Below are 24,758 nucleotides of genomic sequence, written 5' to 3'. Positions count from 1 at the left end.
GCTGCGTGTTGAGTTCCTGCATCAATACGTGTTTCTTAACATCTTTCCCGAATGGTCTCTCACTTCAGGGCCATTTCCTCTCGGATCCACTTTCCCACCAGAAGAAAATATTTCTATCCACCCCATCAAGTCCTTCCTAAATTTTAAAAAGACGATCAGATCACTGCTTAACCATCTACATTCTAGGGATTACAATCGTCGTTTATGTAACCTCTCCTCGTAACTAACCATCAAGACCTCTGGTAGCATTGTGGTTCATCTATGCTGAGCAGTTCCCAGAAATACAGACGTGATCTACCAATGGTTCAGGATAGCCAAAGCAAAATCCCTCTCCATTATATTCCAGCCCCCCCCCCCCCAGGTTATAAAGTTAGCATTCTGTTCGCTTTTGTTGTTGAACTTTTATATTCGATAGAAACAATTCACATCCACGCCCAAAGGGAGCATGTTGTTCTTTTGTAGTTTTGCAGGCGAACATGTCAGTCAGTGTGTACATAAGAAATGTATATTTTAATAAATGCGTGAAGCATTAAAAACTTGGCATGCTTGGACACAGGCAATCAATTCTAGACAGAGCTTGGGTCTTTATTTCAAAGCCTTCATTTTGCTCACCGCTAGATCTTTGAAGGACAACTATCGTGCCAAATTGTCTGTAATTTATTACAACGAACCTGCACACCCACACACAAACACACACACTACAAGCTTACGCGACTAGCTTTCATGCCAGTAGAATTTTCCATTTTTTTTTGTTGAAATTTTAAGCTAATGCTTCGGCCAAGTGGAAAACGAACACACACAAAAAAAAAGCCGCCACAGTATGAACGCAGACACCGAGTAGGTGGGGGGGGGGTGGGTGGGGTCTCGACTTGCAACCTGCTGCTGTGGTTCGCCCACTGCAGTTGTGAGCGACAAGAAGAAAACAAACGAAACCAAGCTCAAAATCTTCAACACAGAAAGCAAGGGAGGGGCCGCGGCGCGGGGAGTAACCAAATTGGAATTTAGTCTTTAAAGGGCCATTCACAATTGGAAGGAAGGGAGGCGTAATGAGGAAAAAAAAAACAATCCCAATAATAGGATCCCACCATGGCACAAAACTGCGACCAGGCTGTAAATCGCTGGCTACTTTTTTTCCCCAGTTGGAGATATGTTGCACCAAACACACACACAAAGATAAGCAACACTCTCTGATGTAGCTCACTGCAACTTAGAAACGCAGCTCCAAATGTTGAGAGGGTTTGCAACGAGTTGCACTCCTCAGAGCTGCCCAACTTACTGGTAATGCTGAATAAATTCTAAGCTAGTTCCCCCAGGAGGTTCTACATCTGTCCTTGCGGACAGTCAACGGAATCTCAAAAGTGCAGCAGCAACTTTTCGGGTTCCCATTCTGCAGCAGGAAGGCCCCCGCCAAAGGCAATCGAACTGACGGCCTGCTAACCTGGCGATTCTTGTGCCGGGGTTGTTGCCCGAGGGCGAGATGAGCCAGGAACACCGGCAGAAAGCTGCCGGGCATCGCCGCGGGGGGTCTTACAATGACCTGCAGAGGGGCGGACAGGTTCGAAACTCTCCCCCCATCGGACACCAGTGCCCCTCCACAGTGCAGCACTCACTTGGGACTCTGCACTGCGATGCCAATTTAGGTTCTGAATTCAAAACGGTCTTGGAATCCAAACTCACAACCTACTGGTCCAGGGGGGGGGGGGGGGGGGTAATAAAGATTATTCTGGAAAGTCTAAAGGAGAACTTTGTTGTAGGATTAAAAATCAAAATAAAAGAAAGTGGTTGTTTGCCCTGAAACACAAAAGCTCGAATATGCTGGAAACACACCAGCAGGTTCGGGCCGCACGTTTTGTGGAGAGAAACGAATGTTTTGGGCCCATGCACAGAAAAACCATCGAGTTGAAACATTAATCCCGTATCTCTCCCCACAGATACTGTCTGACCTGCTGAGCATTTCCAGCATTTTCGATTTTTATTTGAGCTTTCCAGCATTCAGCTTTCACCCCGTTGGCTTGCCCCCTGGTAACAGCCATGGTGGTTGGGGGGGGGGGGGGGGGAAGAGAAAACGTTGGCGCTGCCCCTTTCCAATCAGGGAAGACGGGAGTTGCTTTGGTTAACACACAGGGAGTTAGGGAATGTAACATTGCGCATTCAAGTACCACTAGGTGAAATATGAATATATTCCAAAGAAACAAAAACATCATTTACGGAGTGAGAGAGCATCAACCACTGAGTCAGACATGCACTAAAGAAACACGATTAAAAGGAGGAAACTTGCTCTCCAATGGTTGGGTTTCTGCATTTTCTTTTAAGGCTGCGACCCAGCCAAGCTGACGACCTCTTGAATCGGGAAAGGAAAAGACAAATAAATAAACGGTTGAAGTTGCTGTTTTAACAGGAGACCTCCATGGTTTGGGGCCTTCCCTGGACTGCTTCGCTGTTCCCGATGGCATCAGCCTGGTTGTTGGCGGGCGACTGATTGCGGGCGTTGTCTCCTGATCCGACGCTCGAGGTCGAGGTGGTGCGGGCCCGGGTTAGCCTGGTCATGCTGACTGCTGGCACTGGGTCGGGCAGGCCGGGGAAGAAAGGACACAGACACACACACAGAAATAAACAATTAGAAGGGGAGCATACACCAGTATACTTAAACCAGTCCTGCTTACAAGCCTGCTGGATTTGTGTTTCCTGGGGAGAACTTCTGAGAAATATCGAACCATTTACCAAAAAATCGAGATGTGGATTTGTCAAGTTGTATCTCTGTCCTGAAGCTAAATCGCTCTATTAATTGGGAGCATCCTCCCCACTCTATCACTCCCGTCTCACACCAGACTAGCTCTTCTCTGACACACTGGAAAACACACCAAATGAAAGCAGACACATTCTTCAATGTTCCTCTCTCACTCGAGTTCAAGCGAGGCAGCTGATCTGGTCGTCATTGGCATGTAGTGATAAAACAGTGGTTTTCTCTGGAATGTTAACGCTTGGGGTGGTTCCCAGTTCAATCCATTCCTTATACCCACACTATCCACCTACACGCACTGAGGGGAACGCGATTCAATCAGCATTCGGAATCCTGACTGTTTCTTCTCCCCCTTCTCTGGGTCAGAGACACAAAGACCCCAAAGGCCGTGTCCAGTTCCACCCAGCTCAGAGGCAAAAACATTGGACTTCCTTGGCGTGCCTGGCTCTGTAGAAAATCACACACGGAGCCATTACCAAATATAACATGGAGGGGTTTAAATAAATCCTTTTTTAATATGTTCCAATCCCTCCATGGCCTCACCCCCTTCCACCTCCATAATCTCCTCCGACCTCCCCACTGTGCATCCCCCACTATTGGTGGCCGCGCCTTCAGCTACCTAAACCTGTGGAATTCCCTCTGCAAAGCCACACTCCTCTCGACCTTTCAAACACTGTCTGAAAGCCACTTATTTGGCCAAACGTTTGGTTACCAGCCCGAACACCCCCTTCGTTGGCTCAGTGATGTTGTTTGTCCAATTAGGCTCCCTGTGAAGCACGTTGAGATATTCCACTATGTTTAAAGGCGCCAGGTAAATGCAAGTTGTTGTTGATTTTAAATTTTAAACCGAGAGGCTACTGATGAAGAATTCTATAGAGAAGGATTCGCCTGGCTTTTCATAGAACAGTACAGCACAGTACAGGCCCTTCGGCCCATGATGTTGTGCCGACCATTTATCCTAATCTAAGATCAACCTAGCCTACACCCCTTCAATTTACTGCTGTCCATGTGCCTGTCCAAGAGTCGCTTAAATGTCCCTAATGACTCTGACTCCACCACCTCTGCTGGCAGTGCATTTTCCTTTCATACATGCTGATAGACCGTTCTCAACATTTGCTATTTTCGTTTTGTTACAATTCCGCAAACTCTTCCTTTTTATCCAAAGCCCATTTGCTCTTGCGGCAGCTCAGGGGACACAGAGAGGCGACAGCCAAGACTGCTGTCTTGATCAACTAGCTCAAAACAGACTGTGGATCGAGCAGCGTCGGCGTTGCTGCCCAAAGACGGAACCTCTGTTTCCGTGTTACTTTTAAAAATACATGCATACAATTTTCCTCCATCTCACGGTGAACATGGTTTCGCCAGGAAACTTCCACTAGTAAACTTGCAAGGTCTGCAGGGAATTTCAGTGAATAGATCTCAATTCTACTGCACACGGGAAGCCCCACTGCATCATCGGAGTCACTCTGCCCGCAATCTGCTGCTGTTGCCGCGGAGAGCACACATTCCCATGATGCACTGCGTCAACAAAGCATGTCAACCTTGCAATGAAAGTCAGGGTTGGGTAACAGACCATATTTTACCTCGGGCGTCGCAGAAACCTGATAAAGGGGGGCACCAAATGAAAGGTCTCTTGGGCATTTTTCCCAGTTGATTCTCTGTATTGTGGACAAACGGGAAATGGCGGCGGGCTTTAGCACCAGGGTGGGTGATGGTTCCCAAAAGCCCCGGGATTTGTATTTTACAATGAAGAGACTGAGGATTTCAGAGTTCCAAGACAGTCCTGCTCTGAAATACATCCTGCTCCTTTTCAGATTGTCCATTTCTCCACCTCCCATTGGTCTACTTCTCCTTGGTTACGCACCAACAATCTGGAGCAGCAGACTCCTCCCTCACACTGGTGCACTAAAACCTTACAGGAATTGGAATGAAACCATCATTTCATCATCAACTCAGTCTTCATGGAAGCTGAGCAGGGGAAAGGAAACATCTCCTGGCTTCTTAGGACTTTAACCTCTGTAACCTCCCCATCCTCCCCAATCCTATCTCAACTCATTTGTCACGGAAACCCTCAACCGTTTACTAGATGTTGTTATTCCCATGCTGACCCACATCAGCTCCCAGTCCATCAATGCCTGGATCTCAAAATTCTCACTCTCGGTTTCAAATCCCCCCACGGACTCAGCCGCTCCCCTCCACTGTAATTTCCTCCGGCCACACAGCTCTCCAAGATCGCTGTGCTCCTTTTGGCCCCTTACACATCCTCGATTTCTATTGCCCCACCACCATGCCTTCAGCTGCCTCGGTCCCAAGCTCATGAATTCCTTCCTTTAACTATGCTGCCTCTTTCTCACCTAGAACAGACAGTGCAGCAGGAGGCCATTCGGCCCATCGAATCTGCACCAACCCACTTCCACCCCATCCCCGTAACCTAATAACCCCTCCTAACCTTTTTTGGTCATAAGGGCAATTTATCATGGCCAATCCACCTAACCTGCACGTCTTTGGACTGTGGGAGGAAACCGGAGCACCCGGAGGAAACCCACGCAGACACGGGGAGAACGTGCAGACACCGCACAGACAGTGACCCAGCAGGGAATCGAACCTGGGACCCTGGCGCTGTGAAGCCACAGTGCTAATCACTTGGGCTACCGTGCTGCCCTATTAAGATACTCATTAAAGTAGGTGGTTTGAACACGCTAAATTACCCCTTAATTGGAAAAAAAATGAATTGGGTCCTCTAAATTTAAATGTTTTTTTTTTTTTAAACAGATACTCATTAAAACCACTTCTTCCAGAAGTCCTAATATCTCATGGTCTCGTAAGAAATCTGGTTTGATCACACTTCAGTGAAGGGGACATTTTAACGATGGTAAAGGTGCTATATAACCGTACAGGTTGTTGTTGCTGCATTAGCATAACTCATCAAAGCCTCAATATGGTGCTAGGGAGACATGAACGGGCAACTTTCCAATTGCAAACAGGGAGAGGGCGGGCAAAAGTCACGCACAGGTGGGCAACTCATAGCTGCGAGCTTCAAAATGACAATGGCGGAAGCCTGAAGAGTACCTTGCCCATTCCATTCATAGCCGGGTGTGCTAAATAAAAACAAAGTGGCAGCTAGGTTTTCTGATAATCCACGGCCCGGCCAATACACATCAACGGACTTTTGGTACAATTAATCCTCAGCTCCTGGGGCCTTACTTGATTGCCAATGAGAGTTAGAAGAGGAATTTCCAAAAGAGGGTTCCCCAGTTGGCTGAAGGTCTCCATGTTTTGGCCTCCACCATGATTCGTTGGGGGGGGGGTAGTGGAAAGGGGGAATGAAATCAGTATGCATGCAAGCATTATAGCTCTGATAGAAAAAACATGCCTCTACACAGCATCTTTCAAATATTTTGCATGTCCCAAACTCCTTCACAGCCAATTAACTACTTTTGAAGGTTAGCCACTGTAGTGTACACAAATGCAGAGAGTGCCAACAATGAGTCAAGGCTGACAATTACTTGCCCACCCGAGATAAACTGCAACATTTGACCTCAACGTTACCTCAAACCCGCAGCACAACAAGGCAGTGCAGGTCGCCAGAGAAATGCCTGGAAAATATGGTCTGTTTGGCCACTCTAGCCCCAAACTCAATCATGTGCAGGAAGCATCCTGGGTTGAGGTGGAGAGAGCGGAGGTTTTCGAGGTACTCGGTACAAATGCGATCACACACACAAAATCTGGGAAGCTTGTCACAATGTTATTACAGCGGGAAGAGAAAAGTGCCATGCAAAAAGAACCGCGCCCAAACAAACATGGCAACGGAATAGGAGTCACATCAATTGATTCAGATTTCCAGGCGAGGTAATCCACAATCAACCTATTTGCTTCACATTCCCGTCACACTCTCCTTTCTTCATCCAGGTGGGGTGTTGCAAGGACATTATGGCGGGAATTTTCTTTAAAGATTCCCAACTTACCAAAATTTGAGTTTCGTACTCCCCGAATCACCACAGAGACTCTGATACTTACCAACGTTTTTTAAAAATTCCTCCCTCAGGAGAAGGCCATTCACCTGCTGTTCTTTATATAATACTGGGCCCAAGGCCGTCAAGACTCAAAGCTCAGGATTTTCCCTCCGCTCACAATAAAACCCGCCTCATCCTTTGGCTGCCTCTCTGCGCCTCTCCATTCTTTGGCTCAACATCCGCTCCTGGTCCCTCACATTTGTGAAGTCACTCTGGATTTTATCTTTGTTCACTAAAGGGTTCTTTAACACACCACGTCTGCATTTGGGAATATTTTGATTGGCGTTTCTCCCGACTCCGGGAATGCGAGTTCCAAGCTGGACAGGTTTCCCAGAGCCTTTGGGATGTGCTCAAAACTCTACCGAAATGGTCGCAAAGTGCAAAGGAAGAGCCACAGAAATAGAAATCCAGCCACCAATACTTACCAGCAATTGAGCCGAAACTTTGATTAAATGGCTTGCAAATAAGCGAGACACAAAAGTCTACTCCTTATGATTCAAAGTTATTGGTTGCATTAAAATATAATTCTCCCAACAGTTTGTACCCAACCCTTTGAATGCAGCAAAGCAATAATGCCCCCAAATTGGAATTAAATCATCACATTGGTTTAATTAACCCACTTTGAATTAAGAGGCGTGGACTGTATGAACATATTCATTTGTGCACGCTCTGGATAACCTCGTCACTAACTTAGACAAAGAGCCTTAGGATAGAACCGTATAGAAGCATTAATACAGAAGGAGAAGGTGATCTGTGAAACACTAAAACATGAGGGAAACATTGAATGCACATAGAGCTACCTGTTTCACTGTGCAGGTGGCTGAGCTGGACGGAAGGGACTGTAAGCAGGCGAGGGCGACACACAGGAAAAGAACCAGGTTATTATTAGTTATACAATGCACATTACAGACAGTACACAACAGCAGACAGCTGGGAGTATGTTGCAAAGGCTGTAACACACAGGGGTGGGGGGTGGCGGGGGGGGGGGGGGCGTTATTTTGGCAGGGTGAGGATTGCTGGTCAGAACATAACACTGCAAGCATGATGCACGCACGCTCTTGAAACCCCTGGGAGTGGACTACCCCCTGTGATAACACATTATTTCATGTCGACAACTTTCCAAGTCCTCTCCATTGCCATTCTGACTGCTGCCTGATGCTGTATCGTTTGCGAAGGTCGCCAGTTTTCCTTGACTGAGAGGCGGCCGGCCCATCAGGGTTTGCTGTCGCGGCTTAACCTACCGCACTGCAAAGCCTGGGGGCTGTGTGAATCGGGGGGGGGGGGTTCTCAGCTCAAGTACAAAATGCAAAGCTGCTCGCACAACAGAGGGAGGGGGTTTTACTGAAAACTAAAACCCGATCATGCACCTCTTGGCCTCATGCTCACATACTCCCATGTCAATATATAGAGAATAAGGAAATCAGAGAGTGCAACATGTGGTTCAAATGATATCATATACAATAGAGTACAGGTAAAGCTCGAATGACTTGCATCTGAACACCGGGTGAGACAGAATATATATATACACATACATCAGCAAATCTCAGATAACAAAACGCCAGATCCATTTGTCAAACCAGGTGAAGAGGTCACCACCACATCATCTCTGGAGGAAGTGAGAACACACATTCTTGCAGAAATTGCACAGCCACATTCAGGGTGTTAAGAGTAGCAGGTGGTGAATAGTTCTGGTGGAAGGAACCTGAAAAGGTTTAACTTTGCTCCTCTCAGTCCACAGACCCAACTGAGCTTTTCCGGAATTTTCTGTTCTGATTTCAGATTTCCACCATCCACATTATTTCGCTTTTGGAGGAATGGGAGGCATGGCCCTCAAAGTTATCAGCTGGTGGATTTTTACACCTACGTAAACCCACAGGGTTTAGTTTACCATCCAGCAGTCTTTGCCTTCCCAGCAGCCTGAGGTGTGATGTAAAATGGGCACAGTGCTTCCCATCATTAGTGTGTGAAGGTGCATGAGAAAAAAGTATATTAATATAGAGAAGACGCACACACACTAATAAGAATACGAATGATCCATTAAGTAAGCTATAGTCCCTTTTCTCTTTATCCACCTTCAATTTTCTCATTTTCTCTTTTGGCGGCACTGATGGTTCAACGGCTGCTGATGGACCCGTACCAAATTGCTAAATTAGCCTTTCTTCATCTCCAAGCAGTCAGCAAATACCAGCAGGCTATCCATCCACAACAGGCACTGCAACTGACCCAATCTCCTTAACACATGCACATTTTAAGCAATAACGTTGATAATGGGAGGGAACCCGAGCTGTAGTTCCCTTTCTAATCTAGAGAAAGATCACACGGGAACCACTTCTGGTCAGCTATCATCAACCAGCTGGGTGCAGACTGGGAATTGAACCTCGAACCTGCCAGTCTCATGGGCTCAATGTCACACGGGACAGTTCCTTTTCCAATACTGCCATTAGGAAACAATTCAAGAATAGCTTTATCCCATGGCGTTCTATAACTGATGTTCTGTGGCAGAACGTTTGCTCAATTCCCTACTCCCCCATTAATTCCTTGTGTCAGCTGCATTCTCAGGGGAGGGCGCAAAGGAAAGCAAGACGTAAAGGCAGAGAGTCTCCTCTAGGTCGCTCTCACTCATTTTGTTCGAGGCTGGAGATGGCCTAGGAATTCGGCTGGCTGGGGAATAGTGGGTCAGAGCAGGCAGGGAGACTGAGGAAGTGTTGGTGGGAGAGCTGGAGGCTGGAAAAGGTGGGTTTGCCCAAGAGTGGGACGGGGGTAGTTGGGTGTGGTGAGAGAGGCAGACGGGATGGTGTATTGTGGGGTGGGGGGGGGGGGGGGGGGAGGTTTGGGGAGAGCTGGAGACTGGCAAAGGTGTGTTGGGAACAGGAGGAGCCTGATGAATTGTGGTCAAGAAGAGAGGGGGTGACGAGAGAAGGTGGGCCCAGGAGAGAGAGCGACATTGGCGGGAGGTGTGTGTGTGTGTGTGTGTGGGGGGGGGGGGAAGAGACGATGGGTCGGGGTGGAGGGCAGGGAAACTGGAGACTGGGCAGGTGTTTTGCGGGACAGGAAGAGACTGGGGAATGGGGGTTGAGAGAAAGCAGGGAAAAACCAAGCTTTAGAGAGTGCTGGTTTGGGAATAAAGGGAAGATAAACTAGTTTACTTGTGGGGTCACAATTGATCCAATCCTTTACAGTCATGAATTTAGGACTTGTAAATACAAGACTCTCCCAGATGTTGCAAAGCACTAGGAAAATGACACCCTGTAGTTTTTACAAGCCACTTGTTATCGTTAAAATGTTTTTAAAAGTTTAAATCGCCTTATATGCCACACAAAAGGTTGCTGCATAAACTAAAGATGCATGGCATTGAGGGTAAAGTGGTAGCATGGGTAGAGGATTGGTTAACTAACAGAAAGCAGAGAGTGGGGATAAATGGGTGTTTCACTGGTTGGCAACCTGTAACTAATGGGGTCCCTCAAGGATCAGTGTTGGGCCCACAGTTGTTCACAATTTACATAGATGATTTGGAGTTGGGGACCAAGTGCAATGTGGCAAAGTTTGCAGACGACACTAAGATGAGTGGTAAAGCAAAAAGTGCAGAGGATACCGGAAGTCTGCAGAAGGATTTGGATAGGTTAGGTGAATGGGCTAGGGTCTGGCAGATGGAATTCAATGTTGCCAAGTGTGAGGCTATCCATTTTGGGAGAATAACAGCAGAATGGATTATTATTTAAACGGTAAGATGTTAAAACATGCTGCTGTGCAGAGGGACCTGGGTGTGCTGGTGCAAGAGTCGCAAAAAGTTGGTGTGCAGGTGCAACAGGTGATTAAAAAGGCTAATCGAGTTTTGTCTTTCATTGCTAGAGGGATGGAGTTCAAGACTAGGGAGGTTATGCTGCAATTGTATAGGGTGTTGGTGAGGCCACATCTGGAGTATTGTATTCAGTTTTGGTCTCCTTACCTGAGAAAGGACATATTGGCACTGGAGGGAGTGCAGAGGAGATTCACTAGGTTGATCCCAGAGTTGGGGGGATTAGATTATGACGAGAGGTTGAGTAGACTGGGACTGTATTCATTGGAATTTAGAAGGATGCGGGGGGATCTTATTGAAACATATAAAATTATGAAGGGAATAGATAGGATAGATGCGGGCAGGTTGTTTCCACTGGTCGGGGAAAGCAGAACTAGGGGGCATAGCCTCAAAATAAGGGGAAATAGATTTAGGACCGAGTTTAGGAGGAACTTCTTCACCCAAAGGGTTGTGAATCTCTGGAATTCCTTGCCCAGTGAAGCAGTTGAGGCTCCTTCTTTAAACGTTTTTAAGAAAAAGGTAGATACCTTTCTAAAGAATAGAGGGATTCGGGGATATGGTGTACGGGCCGGAGAGTGGAGCTGAGTCCACAAAGATCAGCCATGATCTCATTGAATGGCGGAGCAGGCTCGAGGGGCCAGATGGCCTACTCCTGTTCCTAGTTCTTATGTTCTTATGTTATATCTTTCCCAAAGACATTGACAAACATGAGCACATCTGCTTATTGCAAGACGCAGTCAGAGGGTGATGTATATGGCAAAGTATTTCGAAGGTCAATTATTTCAGGACTGTCCATCTTTGGCTCCCATTAGACACTGATGGACAAAGGTTACATTTTTCAGCAAACCCTCCCACGTGAGGAACCTGGCAGACCCGATTCCGGGGTGAAAAACGGAACTGGACCAGACAACCTGCCACCAACAAAAAAGCAAAATGCACCCCACTCAGGTCGTATCAGAACAGGCATGTCAGCACAAGCATAACGGGCAGAATGTCCTCTTCCAGTGTTGTATGATTCTATAATTGCCAACAAAGTAGTCCTCTTCATTCGAAGCATATTCAGTCCCTATTCAGCAAGTGACTATTTTTTAACAAAATTGCATTCACATTATCAATCACTTAACCTGAGCCAGCTATCCGTAATCAAAACAGAAGCAGAGTACGCCCGTGGGATTGGGACTCCAACCCAACCTCATACACAGATTTTACTTGAATGCAATCTGCTACAACTTTGATTCACAGGGCTTGGGATGGATGAGCAACGCGCGCACAGCTTCTGTGAAAAGCCCGCTAGCAAGGCCAACTCGAACCGAAATACAGATGGGGGTCACTGAAGGAGCAGGTCAACAGAATCAAACCAGTTTGAAAAACGAAACGCACACACACACACACAGCATCGTCCACCCATGCATCACGGGGACAGAGATGCTGCCCGCGCCGCACCTCGAAATTCACCGTACGACCAAATGAAATAATCCCCCAGCAGCCACGGGAAAGGCAACGGTTGGGTGGCAGGCGTAATCCAGTGCAGCCTAGGGGTGGACAACTCGCTCCTCGCTAAAGTGCGCAACTCCAGTGAATTATTTCTGTCTGTGTGCAACCCCCGTCTTGGATTTAAACGCCCCAAAGGGGGTGAAATGAAATTGGGATCGCTCCTATTACAAAGACCATTCATCCTTGTAGCAGGACAGTGTAGCACAGTGAGTGTCTTCTGTTAAATTAGCCAATACTTTACATCTGAAATGAAATGAAATGAAAATCGCTTATTGTCACAAGTAGGCTTCAATGAAGTTACTGTGAAAAGCCCCTAGTCGCCACATTTCGGCGCCTGTTCGGGGAGGCTGGTAGGGGAATCGAACCGTGCTGCTGGCCTGCCTTGGTCTGCTTTAAAAGCCAGCGATTTAGCCCAGTGTGCTAAACCATCTCTGAGGATTTTAGCAATTGAGTGATAGCATGACCTTCCTAGGCTGGAGGATCTGACAATTTTTTGTGATGCGTTTCCCTGTAGCGTTTTGAATTCTGCCGGAGGCCCCCCCCCCCCCCCCCCCCCCCCACACACACACACTCACACACACACACAGGGAAGAATGGAGGAAGATCAGTAGGGCTCCAGGATGCTGGCACGAGCACCAGTCTAAAGGAAGCCATTTGCCCTGTGTTAAGCAGAGATGCGGGAGCTCCATAGCTGAGATGATGCATCCTACTATTCTAAACCCCCTTCTCCAGGACCTGACAACTCAGCAGGCCACTGAAATGCAGGCATGACCAGAGTCTACACGAGTAATGATAGAAACCCTTATGTAGGACGTTAGTCCACCATCAGGAACAGAAGTACGCCATTCAGCCCCTCAAGCCTGTTCCAGGTGTAATGGGCAGCACTGTAACACAGTGGTTAGCACTGTTGCTTCACAGCGCCAGGGGCCTGGGTTCGATTCCCGGCTTGGGGTGACTGTCTGTGTGTAGTCTGCATGTTCTCCCCGTGTCTGCGTGGGTTTCCGCCGGGTACTCCGGTTTCCTCCCACAGTCTGAAGATGTGCAGGTTTGATGAATTGGCCATTCTAAATTGCCCCTTAAGTGTAGGTGGGGCTACTGGGTAACGAGGATAGGGTGGAGGCATGGGTTTAAGTAGGGTGCTCTTTCCAAGGGCCGGTGCAAACGTGATGGGCTGAATGGCCTCCGTCTGCACTGCAAGTTCTATGATTCTAATTAAATTGTGGCTGACCTGAGAGAGAGAGAGAGAGAGAGAGAGAGAGAGAGAGAGAGAGAGATTCAAATTTTCGCTACCACTTGTGGGATGAAGTGATGGTTACGCTCTCGTCTTCTGGACTCTTCCCCCAGGAACAGACGAAATGATGCCTCTCTCTCTACTACTCAACTTTGTTTAATATCTTAAATACCCCTTAATCTGCCATACACAATCACTGCAAACTGCCTTCATAATTTAATCCTTTTATCACCTAATTGGAGTAAAATCATCTGCACTTAGAGCGTGGGTGGTGGGTGGGGAACACTTCTAGTCGTCAGAAAGTGGTAAAAGGTTGTTGATGGGGATGGGGAATCCCAGGACACTCACAGTTATGTCAGGTTATAAATGGAAACTTCACAGAGAATTCCACTGGACATTTGGGGAAAATGCACAAGGCGGCAGAAAACAAAAATACAAGGCAAAATTAAATTAAAAATAAGTTACCTCAGGAAGATATGGGGGGTGGAGGGCAGGCAGGGGGATTAACAAAAGAAGAGAACATCACAGAATTATCCCTCCTCATTCCTATTTGTCGCCTGCTCTTATACAGTGGCCTTAGTGAATGTAGACTGTGACTACATTCAGCAGTGGGAGGGAGGTTGTCAGGGTCTGGAGGTGGGGGAAACCAAAGTGACGCGTTAACTCTCTGTAACATGCAACAAGGTTCAGTAACAATGTCAGACCATCAACATCAGGCATCGCACAATGCTCTGCCCCCCGGTGCTCCCTCTATTTTCTACTGCAGAGGCCAGTGCAAGGAACGTACAACGTCAGAAAGGGGGGAAAAAGCCTGGGAGTTTCCACTGAAGAGGTTTCTTTTCCAGTACCAGAAAGGTTCCAGCATTATAATCCACTTCTCTGGATTGGTTACAGGCAGGTCTGAATTTAAATATTTATTAGCCAGGGAAGCTACCAAACAAACCAATTCCTAATATCTCGGGATGGGGTTTTAAATAATTCATATCAGGGCAGCACGGTGGCGCAGCGGGTTAGCACTGCGGCCTCACGGCGCCGAGGTCCCAGGTTCGATCCTGGCTCTGGGTCAATGTCCGTGTTTGCGTGGCTTTCGCCCCCACAGCCCAAAAAAAGATGTCCAAGGTAGGTGGATTGGCCACGCTAAATTGCCCCTTAATTGGAAAAAAAAATGAATTGGGTACTCTAAATTTATTTTATTGAAAAAAAATTCATATTCAGAATTTGTTTGGATTGTTGGAGAGATTTGCCACAAAGAGGATGGTAATCCTTTCTGTCAGAACCATCTTCCGTTCTATTCTGCATTAATCTCCCCCTCTTTCAAACCTGTGGGCTCACCATCGCTGGATTACATGGGGCTACTGATCCCAGCTGCCTTCCGAGTTTCCTGGGAAGACATGCGACTGCAAGAGGCATCACAGCCAAGCCTGCCCTGGTCTTCACCCCAGTGCCTAAGCACCAGCAAGGGGGAGGGTCACCAGATAGCCGCAGCTGGTCAAGGGGTCCTTCCCGGAGCCTGGGTCACTTGTGGAGCACCAGACAGCTGCGAGTGCACATTCCAGTAGAGTCCGGATGAGGCTTGTGCCTGAAGCTCACAGTAAAACTGTGGGCAAAGTTGCTCCCAAATTTAGAGAAGATTCATCATCAAATTCTTCATCCGGATGGGGATAAATGGAATTGGATTTCTATTTAAAATGTCAAATGGCAAACATTGCAGGGCTCTGGGACATAATTGGACAGCTTTCTCAAAGTGGCAGCAGAGGGAGAATGGGTGGAATGGTTCCTCAAGGTTTTTAGATTGATTTGATCCTGGAATATTTTTGCTTCCTCCTCAAAAGGAAACCCCAGGGCTGTTTCTCCATTCAGCCAGAAGCCCCAATCCCCAGAGCATGCAGACATTCCAACCCATTACTTCAAATACTTACAATGACTGTGAAACACTGCAAACAAGACAGTAATGGGACAGTTAGTTCACCAGCTTACCTTGTTGAGTTAGAACCCATGCATGGTTGAAGCACAAGAGTGGCCTGTGCTTTACAGCAATACTTACACTATTGGGGTTTGTTAGGAAAACAGAGGTAGTTTTAAGGGATTTATATTTGTATTGGGAAACATTAGATATAAGGTATTGATTCAAGTGTGTTTAATTTAATGTTTGTGCCTGGAAGAGTAAAACCTATAGTTAAATTCATGCTGGACAAAGGTGTTTGCAGGTGTGGGAGTTGGTTAAGTTCCAACTGTGATTCTATTGTGCTTAGAGAGGGTTGCAGTATGATGAGTAAATAAGGGCCTCGAGAACCATACGGCGTTGCTTAGCAACTGGGCCTTTAAAGGAGATAAATTTTTAGCTGACTTGGAGATAGGACCTCCCCGGGGAGTGAACATCTCACAACTCGGCCAGAAGAAAGAGTGGATAGAATGGAAGCAGCAAAGAGGCAGGTTTTCTAAAGTACAAGTCACAGTCCAGTTAACCAGGGAATTGGGACAGAAAGAATTTTTAAGACGGCTGGAGTTAAGTGAACAGAGACCAAGGAAGAATTTCAGGAAGAAATGTTCTTAGTTGAAGAGGCAATTGCAGTAACCATCAAGTGCAACAGCAGCTGTCAAAACTAAATAAAGCATCTGATGCTATTTTAATACAGCCTGGGAATCGAGAGTTAAAGCAATTGTGAGCAGTCTGCACAGCAGTCGAGGCAAAGAAATCCTAAAGGGGTTGGTGTAAAATCCTGGACTGAATTCACTGTTAAAAGTGGAACGGAAGGTTTGTTTAAAAGGGTCATTTGGAAAACCTAGTCTGGATTTCAGAATGTAAACCACCGAGGGAAAGCGTAATTACAAGAGAAGATTTTAAAGAATGTTTTTGGGAGTGGAGTTTGGAAACTCTCACGTGACGGTCATCTCGGGGGATTCCGAGGAGACATCCACAGACATTCACTTGGGTTCAGAGAGGGGTGTGTCGTACCACAGACATCTTGTGTGCTTAAAAGTGACTGTGTGTGTTAATGAGACCATTATAGCTTAAGATGTACCTTCTAGTCTGTGTTAATCTTAAAATCTGTGTGCATTTGTTAAGCTAAGGGGGGAGTAAAGAAGTAGTGTATCTTGTTGTTAAAACTAATCAGCGGTCCTGTGGCTTTGTTCCTCCATGTTTTATATAGGTGTTCCCTCCTCCCCCCCCAACATTACTCAATTACTGATGGAAGCTGACATTTAAGATGTTTTCAGGACCCTAATCCTTCTTTACCTCTCTTCAGTTCTGAAGGGTCATATTGGACTCAAAACATTAACTTTATTTTCTCTCTCCACAGATGCTGCCAGACCTGCTGAGTTTTTCTGGCATTTTTCTGTTTTTATTTAAAAAGCTCCCTTCCATTCTCCTCCGATCAAAAATGCTGCAATAAAATGGCTGCATGTTTCAGGACTCCTGGGTCACAGAAAGTTGGCCCAGCCTGCTTACAACATTGGTTCCACCCAACAATATCCCTCCACTACTGGGATCAAATTCGACATTCAGAATTGTTGACATTTCATTCTAAATAGAGAGATACCGAGGGCACAAACAGAAAGAGCTAATGAACACTAATTACAAATTTATTTGGAGCGGTGACGAAGGATACAGGCAGAGGAGACCATCGTTCTTCCCCTTGAGCCTGTTCTGATGCAATAATCAACAAGATCATGGCAAGGGCGGCACGTGGCGCAGTGGTTAGCACTGGGACTACGGCGCTGAGGACCCAGGTTCGGATCCCGGCCCTGGATCACTGTCCGTGTGGAGTTTGCACGTTCTCCCCGTGTCTGCGTGGGTTTCGCCCCCACAACCCAAAAGATGTGGTCAGGTGGATTGGCCACGCTAAATTGCCCCTTAATTGGAAAAAATAAATAATTCGGTACAAGATCATGGCCGATCTGTGACATAACTTTGCTCTCTATCCCTTAATTGCTTTGGTGAATTTGAAAATTTGAGGTTGAAAGACTTTCTGTAACTAAATGATATTGCATCAATGGACATTTGTGGAGAAAACATGTTTCTTAATTTCACTCCTGTAAGTCCTGCGTCTAATTTTTAAGGGCATGTCCGCTTGCTCTAGATTCAACATTTGTTTCTCTTCATCTACCCCACCTGTTCCCCCTAACATCTCAAAAAACTTCAATCAATATCACACTGAACTTTTTAAATTCCAGGGAATGCAACCCTAGTTCCGCGTATAAGTTGGCATTTATAGCTGAAGGGATAGAGCATAAAGGTAAGGAAGTGCTGCTGCAACTGTACAAGGCATTGGTGAGACCTCAGCTGGAGTATTGTGCACAGTTTTGGTCCCCTTATTTGAGGAAAGATGTAGTGGCATTGGAGGTAGTTCTGAGGAGGTTCACTAGGTTGATTCCAGAGATGAGGGGTTTGTGGCACGAAGAGAGATTGAACAGTTTAGGCCTATACTCTCTCGAGTTTAGAAGAATGAGGTATACAAGATGATAAAAGGTATGGATAAAGTAGACATGGAGCGGATGCTCCCTCTTGTGGAGCGTTCTAAAACAAGAGGTTATAGTATTAAGATAAGAGATAGCACATTTAAAACGGAGTTGAGGAGAAACTACTTCTCCCAAAGGGTTATGAATCTGTGATGCTGGGACAGTGAGTAAATTTAAGGAGGAGTTAGATTTTTAATTGGTAATGGGTTGAAGGTGATGTGTTGGGTGTTCTGGATCACAAACAGGTCACCAACACTGGAAGTGGTGCAACTCTATTTTATTATAAGGTTAACTGTATTAACATACTTGAACTGTGGGTAAATGCAATACCAGCTTTAACTGTTGACTCTTGCCTTGTCCTAACCAGGTGATGCACTCAGCACATGGTGAATGTCTGTGTTGCAGGCTGTGAGCTCTGTGCTCCGAGCTGGCTGCTACTAGAATGAGCGGGAACTCTCCTGTCTCCTGTCTTTATAGTGCTTGTGCTCTCACTGGTGATTGGCTGCGGTGTTGTGTATGCTGATTGGTCCCACTGCATGTCCATCAGTGTGTGTGTGTGTGTGTGTCTGCACCATGATATACTGGTGTATATTATGACAGAAGGGTTATGGAAAACGGGCAGGGCGGTGGAGTTAAGGCCAGGATGAGATCAGCCATGATCGAATGACGGAGCAGACCCGATGGGCCGAATGGCCTAATTCCGCTCCTATATCTTATGAACCGATAAGCTTCGAAGTGCAGATATCATGCCAGTAAACCCAAGCAGCATTCCTTCCCTGCACAACATGTCCTGTGGTGCCTACAACTGCTCACAGTGCCCCTTAGGTATGGCTAACCTGGCTAACCCAGAGATTTCTACAGAATATGTTCCGAGCACAAACTGGATGGAGGGGCAGTTTGTGGTGCTGGAAGAGACACTGAAGGTTATTTCAAGTGTGATTCCACGACCCAGCACAGTAAGACATGCATCGCAGGGAATTCCGAGCCTGTTTTCCATGATGTTCATCAAAGACCGGAGAGAGTGAAAAATATCCTTACAAGCGCAGAACTGTGAGGATTATTAGGAAAGACCGAACTGGCTAGAAAAGAGAGTACTGAGTGGGTGACACGAGAGAGGTGGACAGTTGTTTGGCTGAGTAGGTGCCATCCCTGCCTCCGAATCACAGCTAAGTCACTAATAAATCCAATAGGAATTCAGGAGAAAAGTCTTTATTCAGAACGTTTAGAATGTGGAACTCGCTACCACAAGTGGTTTGAAGCAAGGAACATAGATGCCTTTAAGAGGAAGCTAGATAAGTACATGAGGGAGAAAGGAATACTGTTGAAGATTATGCTTCAGGGCAGTGGAAGAGGGGTGGGTGGAGGTTTGTATGGAGCATAAACACTGGCTAGTAGACCTAGTAGGCTGAATTGCCTGATCATATAAAATATTTTCTAATTCTAAGCAATTACTTGTTAAAGTGCTTCAACAGTGAATTTTGTAATATATAGATAGTCCATCATTTACAGGCATATAAGGCTTTCATTAAATCAATTTAATAAATCATGTCACATGAGCAATGCACAAATACAACAGAAATGCTTGTGGGGGTGAGCTGGGTATTGTCATCCCGAGTGTTCCTAAAAAGTTACATGTGGACGGGTTGCTATGGAAACACTGCAGGAGATTCCAACTGGATCCTGCAGGATTCTTAGGCTATTAGGGTCTCAGCCTTCAACTGTGGGACGTGATGTCATTCTAGTCTGGGGTTCTTTTTTTAAAACCTTTTTCTGAGTTACCAAGCCAGGGCTCAGAGTGTGGGTCAGGGGCGAACCCCTAATCCAGCTCCTCGCCTGCTCCAAAAACCAATTCAAATTGAATCCAATTCATGGTCCCCACAAGAGAGACATACCAGATCTGAGCCAAAAGGCTCAATCTACACTGCACTTGATCTTAGCCAAAAGCCGAGAAGCGATTAGTCTGGAGTTCTTACATTAAGTCAAATGCTATTGTGGAGTAACAAGAATAAAAGGCAGTCTTGTCCGCCATTGAAAAAAACGACAGCGAAATATGGGCTTGGAAAACAAGTCCCTGAATATCACAGCATTAAATAACCAATGTTCAAGAGGTTATACTTACTGTAACCCATGCCCTGCACAAAGTACTTGAAGGCTTCGGTCAGCTTGCCAGGCTAGGGTGTAAACACGGACAGTGATAAATCAACATGCTTGTTTTTGCCAACACATTAGAAGTCAAATGTAAATCATAAACAGTACACCATCATTGCATTAATGTGCGATGAGCCGGTACAGACACGATGGGCCAATAGCCTCTTTCTGTGCCATAAATCACTATGGTTCTATAGGTCTAGGGCCAACAGTATAGCACGGACTTCCTCCATATTAGCCAGGCATTATGCGCAGGAAAGAGCTGGTCCAAATTGAGGCAAGAAGCATGGTCTAGTAAAATGGCAAGGAAAATGAGAGGCTGTTAATTTGATAAGACATGTGGGACAATGTCCCTTCTAAATATTTAGCATTGTGCGCAGTCTTAGATTCCCTCTAAGCTATGTGTTCACAGAATCAATAAATCCCTCGTAAGCCTGCCCCTTTAAGTTACTATGAATGTGTGGCCGTGCCGAATTATTTAAAGGGTCCATGCACTTGCACACTTTTTTCTGCTGCAGTGAATGGGAAGTGTATTACATTGACAACGGCATATGCAATTTTTTTCTTGCAAAGCACTTCTGAGAGTTTGCGTAGTATCTTCCAGGTAGCTGCACAACTGCGTGCGTGCAGCTTCCACTGGTGTGTTGGGTTGGTGGAAGAGATGGATTTGTGCCCATCAATTGACATCCCTGCTATGTGACTACGAGGAAGTACTGTGGGGCAAGCAGGCACCTACTCACAGGGAAGGGGGGTAATATCACCTTTCAGCATCCTCGCGCACAGCCCTTAGCAGAGGATCATCCCAGGTCAACTCCTAGGAAAAAAGATCTAAAGGTCTTTACTGTGGGAATGTCAATGGACAAAACTCTCTCCACAACCTCTTCCAAATCAAACAGGAACAAATGACTGACCAACATGTTGGACGTGTCCAGCGATGCCCGGGTTAGGTGGGGTTATGGGGTTTCAGGGATAGGGCGGGAACCTGGTTAGGGCGCTCTTTCAGAAGGTCGGCGCAGACTTGATGGGCCGTATGGTCTCCTTCTGTGGTTTTATGATTCTTAGAGTTTTCAATAAGGAGAGTGAAATTTTACATTGGTTACAATGCTTGTCCGACTAAAAGAGGAATCTTCTTAAGCTCTGTTTGGCTATTTATTCCTGCACTGACTTGGTTTCTAACTTACTGTTTCAAATCATCATGCTTCACACATCATTCCCTGCTGCGTTCTTTGGCCTCCACAGCTCGGAGAGACCAGGATGAGTCGAAGAACTCATCTGATAGCATTGATTCAAAGAGGAACCCACCATCCATCACACTGGGCAAGGTATAACTTCATTATATTAGTCGCATGGCTAATAAAATCCATCTAATCACAGTCGCAGGAGTATAGTACCAGTCATGTGGGTGAGATTCAATTATACCCCAACACCAGTCAACACATCAGGAAAGAAATGGGAAGAAAATAATCAAAATAAAAACAAACAGACTTTTGAGAGGTGAAACACTGGTTTTGTGGTACAATCAAGCTGCGCTGATTCACGTTTAATACCCAAGTCTCTTACTCTCAAGCACTGAGGTGTAAACGCTTACACGTAGTGCGAGCAGCAGAAATACTGGAAGATAATTGCAGCTAAAAATGGAGGTCCGTCCAAAACGGGGCTGCAATGGGGACCGTTCATTCCAAGCAACTAGAATCAGATTTCCACAAAGAGTGAATAAGTGCAGACCCGTACTCCCCCAGGAAGAGCCAGAACCAACTCTACTTACCTGAACAACCTGCGGAAGCCCCCCACAATCTGCCATCTGCCAATAAAGAGGAAGAGAAGATACATTACTGAACAAGGATTGTAAGCCTTCCGGCGGATCAGAACCAGTACACAACAAAATCTTGAACAGTCTGCATTGGCTGCTGTGTAATACCATTCCCTTTCTTAATAGTTAAGAATATTCCAGTTGTTGGCAATTCAACAGGGGACAAGCTTACCACAGGATTTAAAGGAATGTAAAGGAAAGGCACGACAGGCAAACTGACAAGTTTAACCTATACGGAGTATTAATGTGGACAAGACAAGCATTGAGTCGACTACGCCAGTAAGAAGTGCTTAAAAGGCCCAGGAAAACGCCCCAATGCCCGGAATCTTATCTGACATGTAGGAAGCTAGTTGTGGTTGTTGGAGGAATTCCTTCGGGAAGCAAACCTGGTCCAAATGGCCTTATTGACATTTCCCCTGTCATTAAGTCAGGGCGAAGTTGATTTCCGGTGGCGGCTATGAAGGAGGTAAGTCGCACATTTGGTGGCTCCCGCTCGGGTCGGACTTTTGGACATTTTCCCCCGAATTTCTACCGGACTTGAACTGTAAAACTGAAGACAGAGGCAATTGTGTACGGAATTCCCACATCGGTGCATGGAGAGAAGGACCAGAAGTGCTCGTAAAGGCAGAAACAGAAAGACAGAGAAGGCTTGGGCTGAAGCTGCAGCGGGAGACAGCATGGCGGAGGACAAGACCTCTGGTTTGTCGATCCAGCAGCTAATGCAAGTTATTCAGGAAGGCTTTGCTAAGCAGAAACGGGACTGCTTGGACCCGATAAAAGAATCGATTGAGCGGCTGGAGCTTAGATTGGACGCCCAAGATCGGGTGATCCAGAAGGTGGAGAAGGTGCTGGCTGAGCAGGAGGAACATCAAACTGCGGTAGAGTTGGAGGTGGAGATGCTGAGAGACCAGCAGAAGAAGCTCCTGGAGAAGTTGGAGGACCTAGAGAATAGGTCCTGTCGGCAGAACTTGAGAATTGTTGGGCTCCTGGAGGGGTCCGAAGGAGCGAACATTGGGGCATACATCGCAGATATGTTTGAGAGGCTGCTGGGGGATGGGACATTCTCACGACCCTTGGAGGTGGACAGGGCTCACAGAGCACTCGCGAGCAAGCCACGAACGGGAGATCCCCCCCGAGGGCAATGGTGGTGAGATTCCACAGGTACTTGGATAAGGAGCGCATTCTACAGTGGGCCAAGCAGACACGGAGCTTTAAGTGGGACAACAGTATCCTGCGGGTCGACCAAGACCTGAGTGTGGAGGTGGCCAGGAGAAGAGCAGGCGTCAACCAGATTAGGTCGATCCTTTTTAAGAAAAAGGTGAAGTTCGGACAGTTGTATCCAGCCCGTCTCTGGGTCACGAACGAGGAACAGCACTTTTATTTCGAGTCGCCCGAGGACGCGCTGGACTTCGTGAAAAGGAAAGGACTGGTGGTGGACTGAGAACTTTTGAATTTTGTTGCAACGTTCAAGGTTTTATTTTCTTTTTGTTTCTCTGTTCTTTAAAAAAAGTTTCTCATTTTTCGTTTTGTGGAAGCTGTTTGTAATGCCTTCTGTATTGATTTGGGACCAGTGGCTGAGCTGAGTTAAGGTTTTCATTTGCACTGTTGGGGGATGGAGGTGTGCTTGTTTAGATTTGGGTGTTTTTCTGTCGGGCAATTGTGTAGGGATTGTTTGATGTTGGAGTATGTTTGTATGAGCGGGGGCAAGGGTGGGGAGGGAACAATAGGTGGGAGACTATCTGGCGCCAGGGATGGGGGCCACCAAACTAGCTGGGCGGGCTAGCTCACGGAAGCACAGTGGGGGGGTGTGCACATGTTTGGTTTATCAAAGGGGTTGGGTTACAGAGTGTTGTTACTGGGGGGAGGGGGGTGGGGGGGGGGGGGAGGGGAGGAAAATGTTCTGCTGATGAGGGAGGGACTTGGGCTGAGGGACAGAGAGGAGGTTGGGTGTAGAGGCTGCCTGGGGCAGGCCGGTGGAGGTGCAGAGCATGGGCTGGAGGCGGGCCTAAAAAAGGGGATGGCTGATCAGCGAAGCTAGAGGGTGCAGATGGTGAAGATGACGGTCCTCCCGAGATTCCTGTTCGTGTTTCAATGTCTCCCCATCTTTATTCCGCGGTCCTTTTTAAAACGGGTCAGCAAAGTGATCTCTGGCTTTGTTTCGGCGGGCAAGACCCCGCGGGTAAGGAAGGTAATGCTTGAGCGGAGTCGGGGAGAGGGCAGGCTGGCGCTGCCAAATTTTAGTAACTATTACTGGGCGGCGAATATAGCCATGATCAGGAAGTGGGTGGTGGGGGAGAGGTCGGCATGGGAGCGTATGGGGGCGGCTTCATGCAAGGGCACCAGTTTGGGGGCGTTGGTAACTGCGCCTCTGCTGTTCCCGCCAGCACGGTACTCCACCAGCCCCGTGGTGGTGGCGGCCCTGAGAGTCTGGGGGCAATGGAGGAGACATGTGGGAACAGAGGGAGCATCGGTCTGGTCCCCAATCTGTAATAATCACCAGTTTGCACTGGGAAGTACGGATGGGGGGTTCCGGATATGGCGGAGAGTAGGGATTGAGAGGATGGGGGATATGTTTATAGAGGGGAGCTTTCCGAGTAATGAGGGCGCTGGAAGAGAAGTTTGGGTTGGCGAGGGGAAACAAATTCAGGTATCTGCAGGTGCAGGACTTCCTACGTAAACAGGTGTCAACCTTCCCACTCCTACCGCTGAGGGGGATTCAGGACAGGGTAGTTTCCAGAGGGTGGGTAGGAGAAGGGTGCGTCTCGGACATTTCCAAGGAACTTACGGGGTCAGAGGAGACGCAGACCGAGGAGCTGAAGCGCAAATGGGAGGAGGAGCTGGGAGGCGAGATAGAGGATGATCTGTGGGCGGACGCGTTGAGTAGAGTCAACGCATCCGCAACATGTGCCAGGCTCAGCCTTTAACCAATTTAAGGTCGTTCACCGGGCCCACATGACAGTGGCCCGGATGAGCAGATTCTTTGGGGTGGAAAACAGATGTGCAAAATGTGTGAGAAGAACGGCGAACCATGTCCACATGTTCTGGGCATGTCCAAAGCTTAAGGG

General features: G+C 47.0%; 1 protein-coding gene across 3 annotated transcripts in view; it reads right to left on the bottom strand.

Moving 5' to 3' along the window:
* Positions 1-560: 560 nt before the first annotated feature.
* ndrg3b (ndrg family member 3b) overlaps positions 561-24,758 on the bottom strand; it is a 118,662-nt gene continuing 94,464 nt past the window's right edge. For 2 of the 3 annotated variants that reach the window (XM_072515190.1, XM_072515188.1), the window contains exons 14-17: positions 21,649-21,684; positions 19,855-19,906; positions 7,554-7,592; positions 561-2,561 (exon numbers count right to left, since the gene is read on the bottom strand). In XM_072515190.1, coding sequence (XP_072371291.1) covers positions 2,392-2,561; positions 7,554-7,592; positions 19,855-19,906; positions 21,649-21,684 — 297 coding nt within the window. In that variant the 3' untranslated portion in view covers positions 561-2,391. The remainder of the gene's footprint in view (positions 2,562-7,553; positions 7,593-19,854; positions 19,907-21,648; positions 21,685-24,758) is intronic. The other variant, XM_072515189.1, reaches the window with a different exon arrangement.

This window comes from Scyliorhinus torazame, chromosome 8 (genome assembly GCF_047496885.1).
Source record: "Scyliorhinus torazame isolate Kashiwa2021f chromosome 8, sScyTor2.1, whole genome shotgun sequence".
Taxonomy (NCBI): Eukaryota; Metazoa; Chordata; class Chondrichthyes; order Carcharhiniformes; family Scyliorhinidae; genus Scyliorhinus; species Scyliorhinus torazame.
Note: the sequence above shows the minus strand (reverse complement) of the source record. Positions and strands in the feature narration are given on the sequence as shown.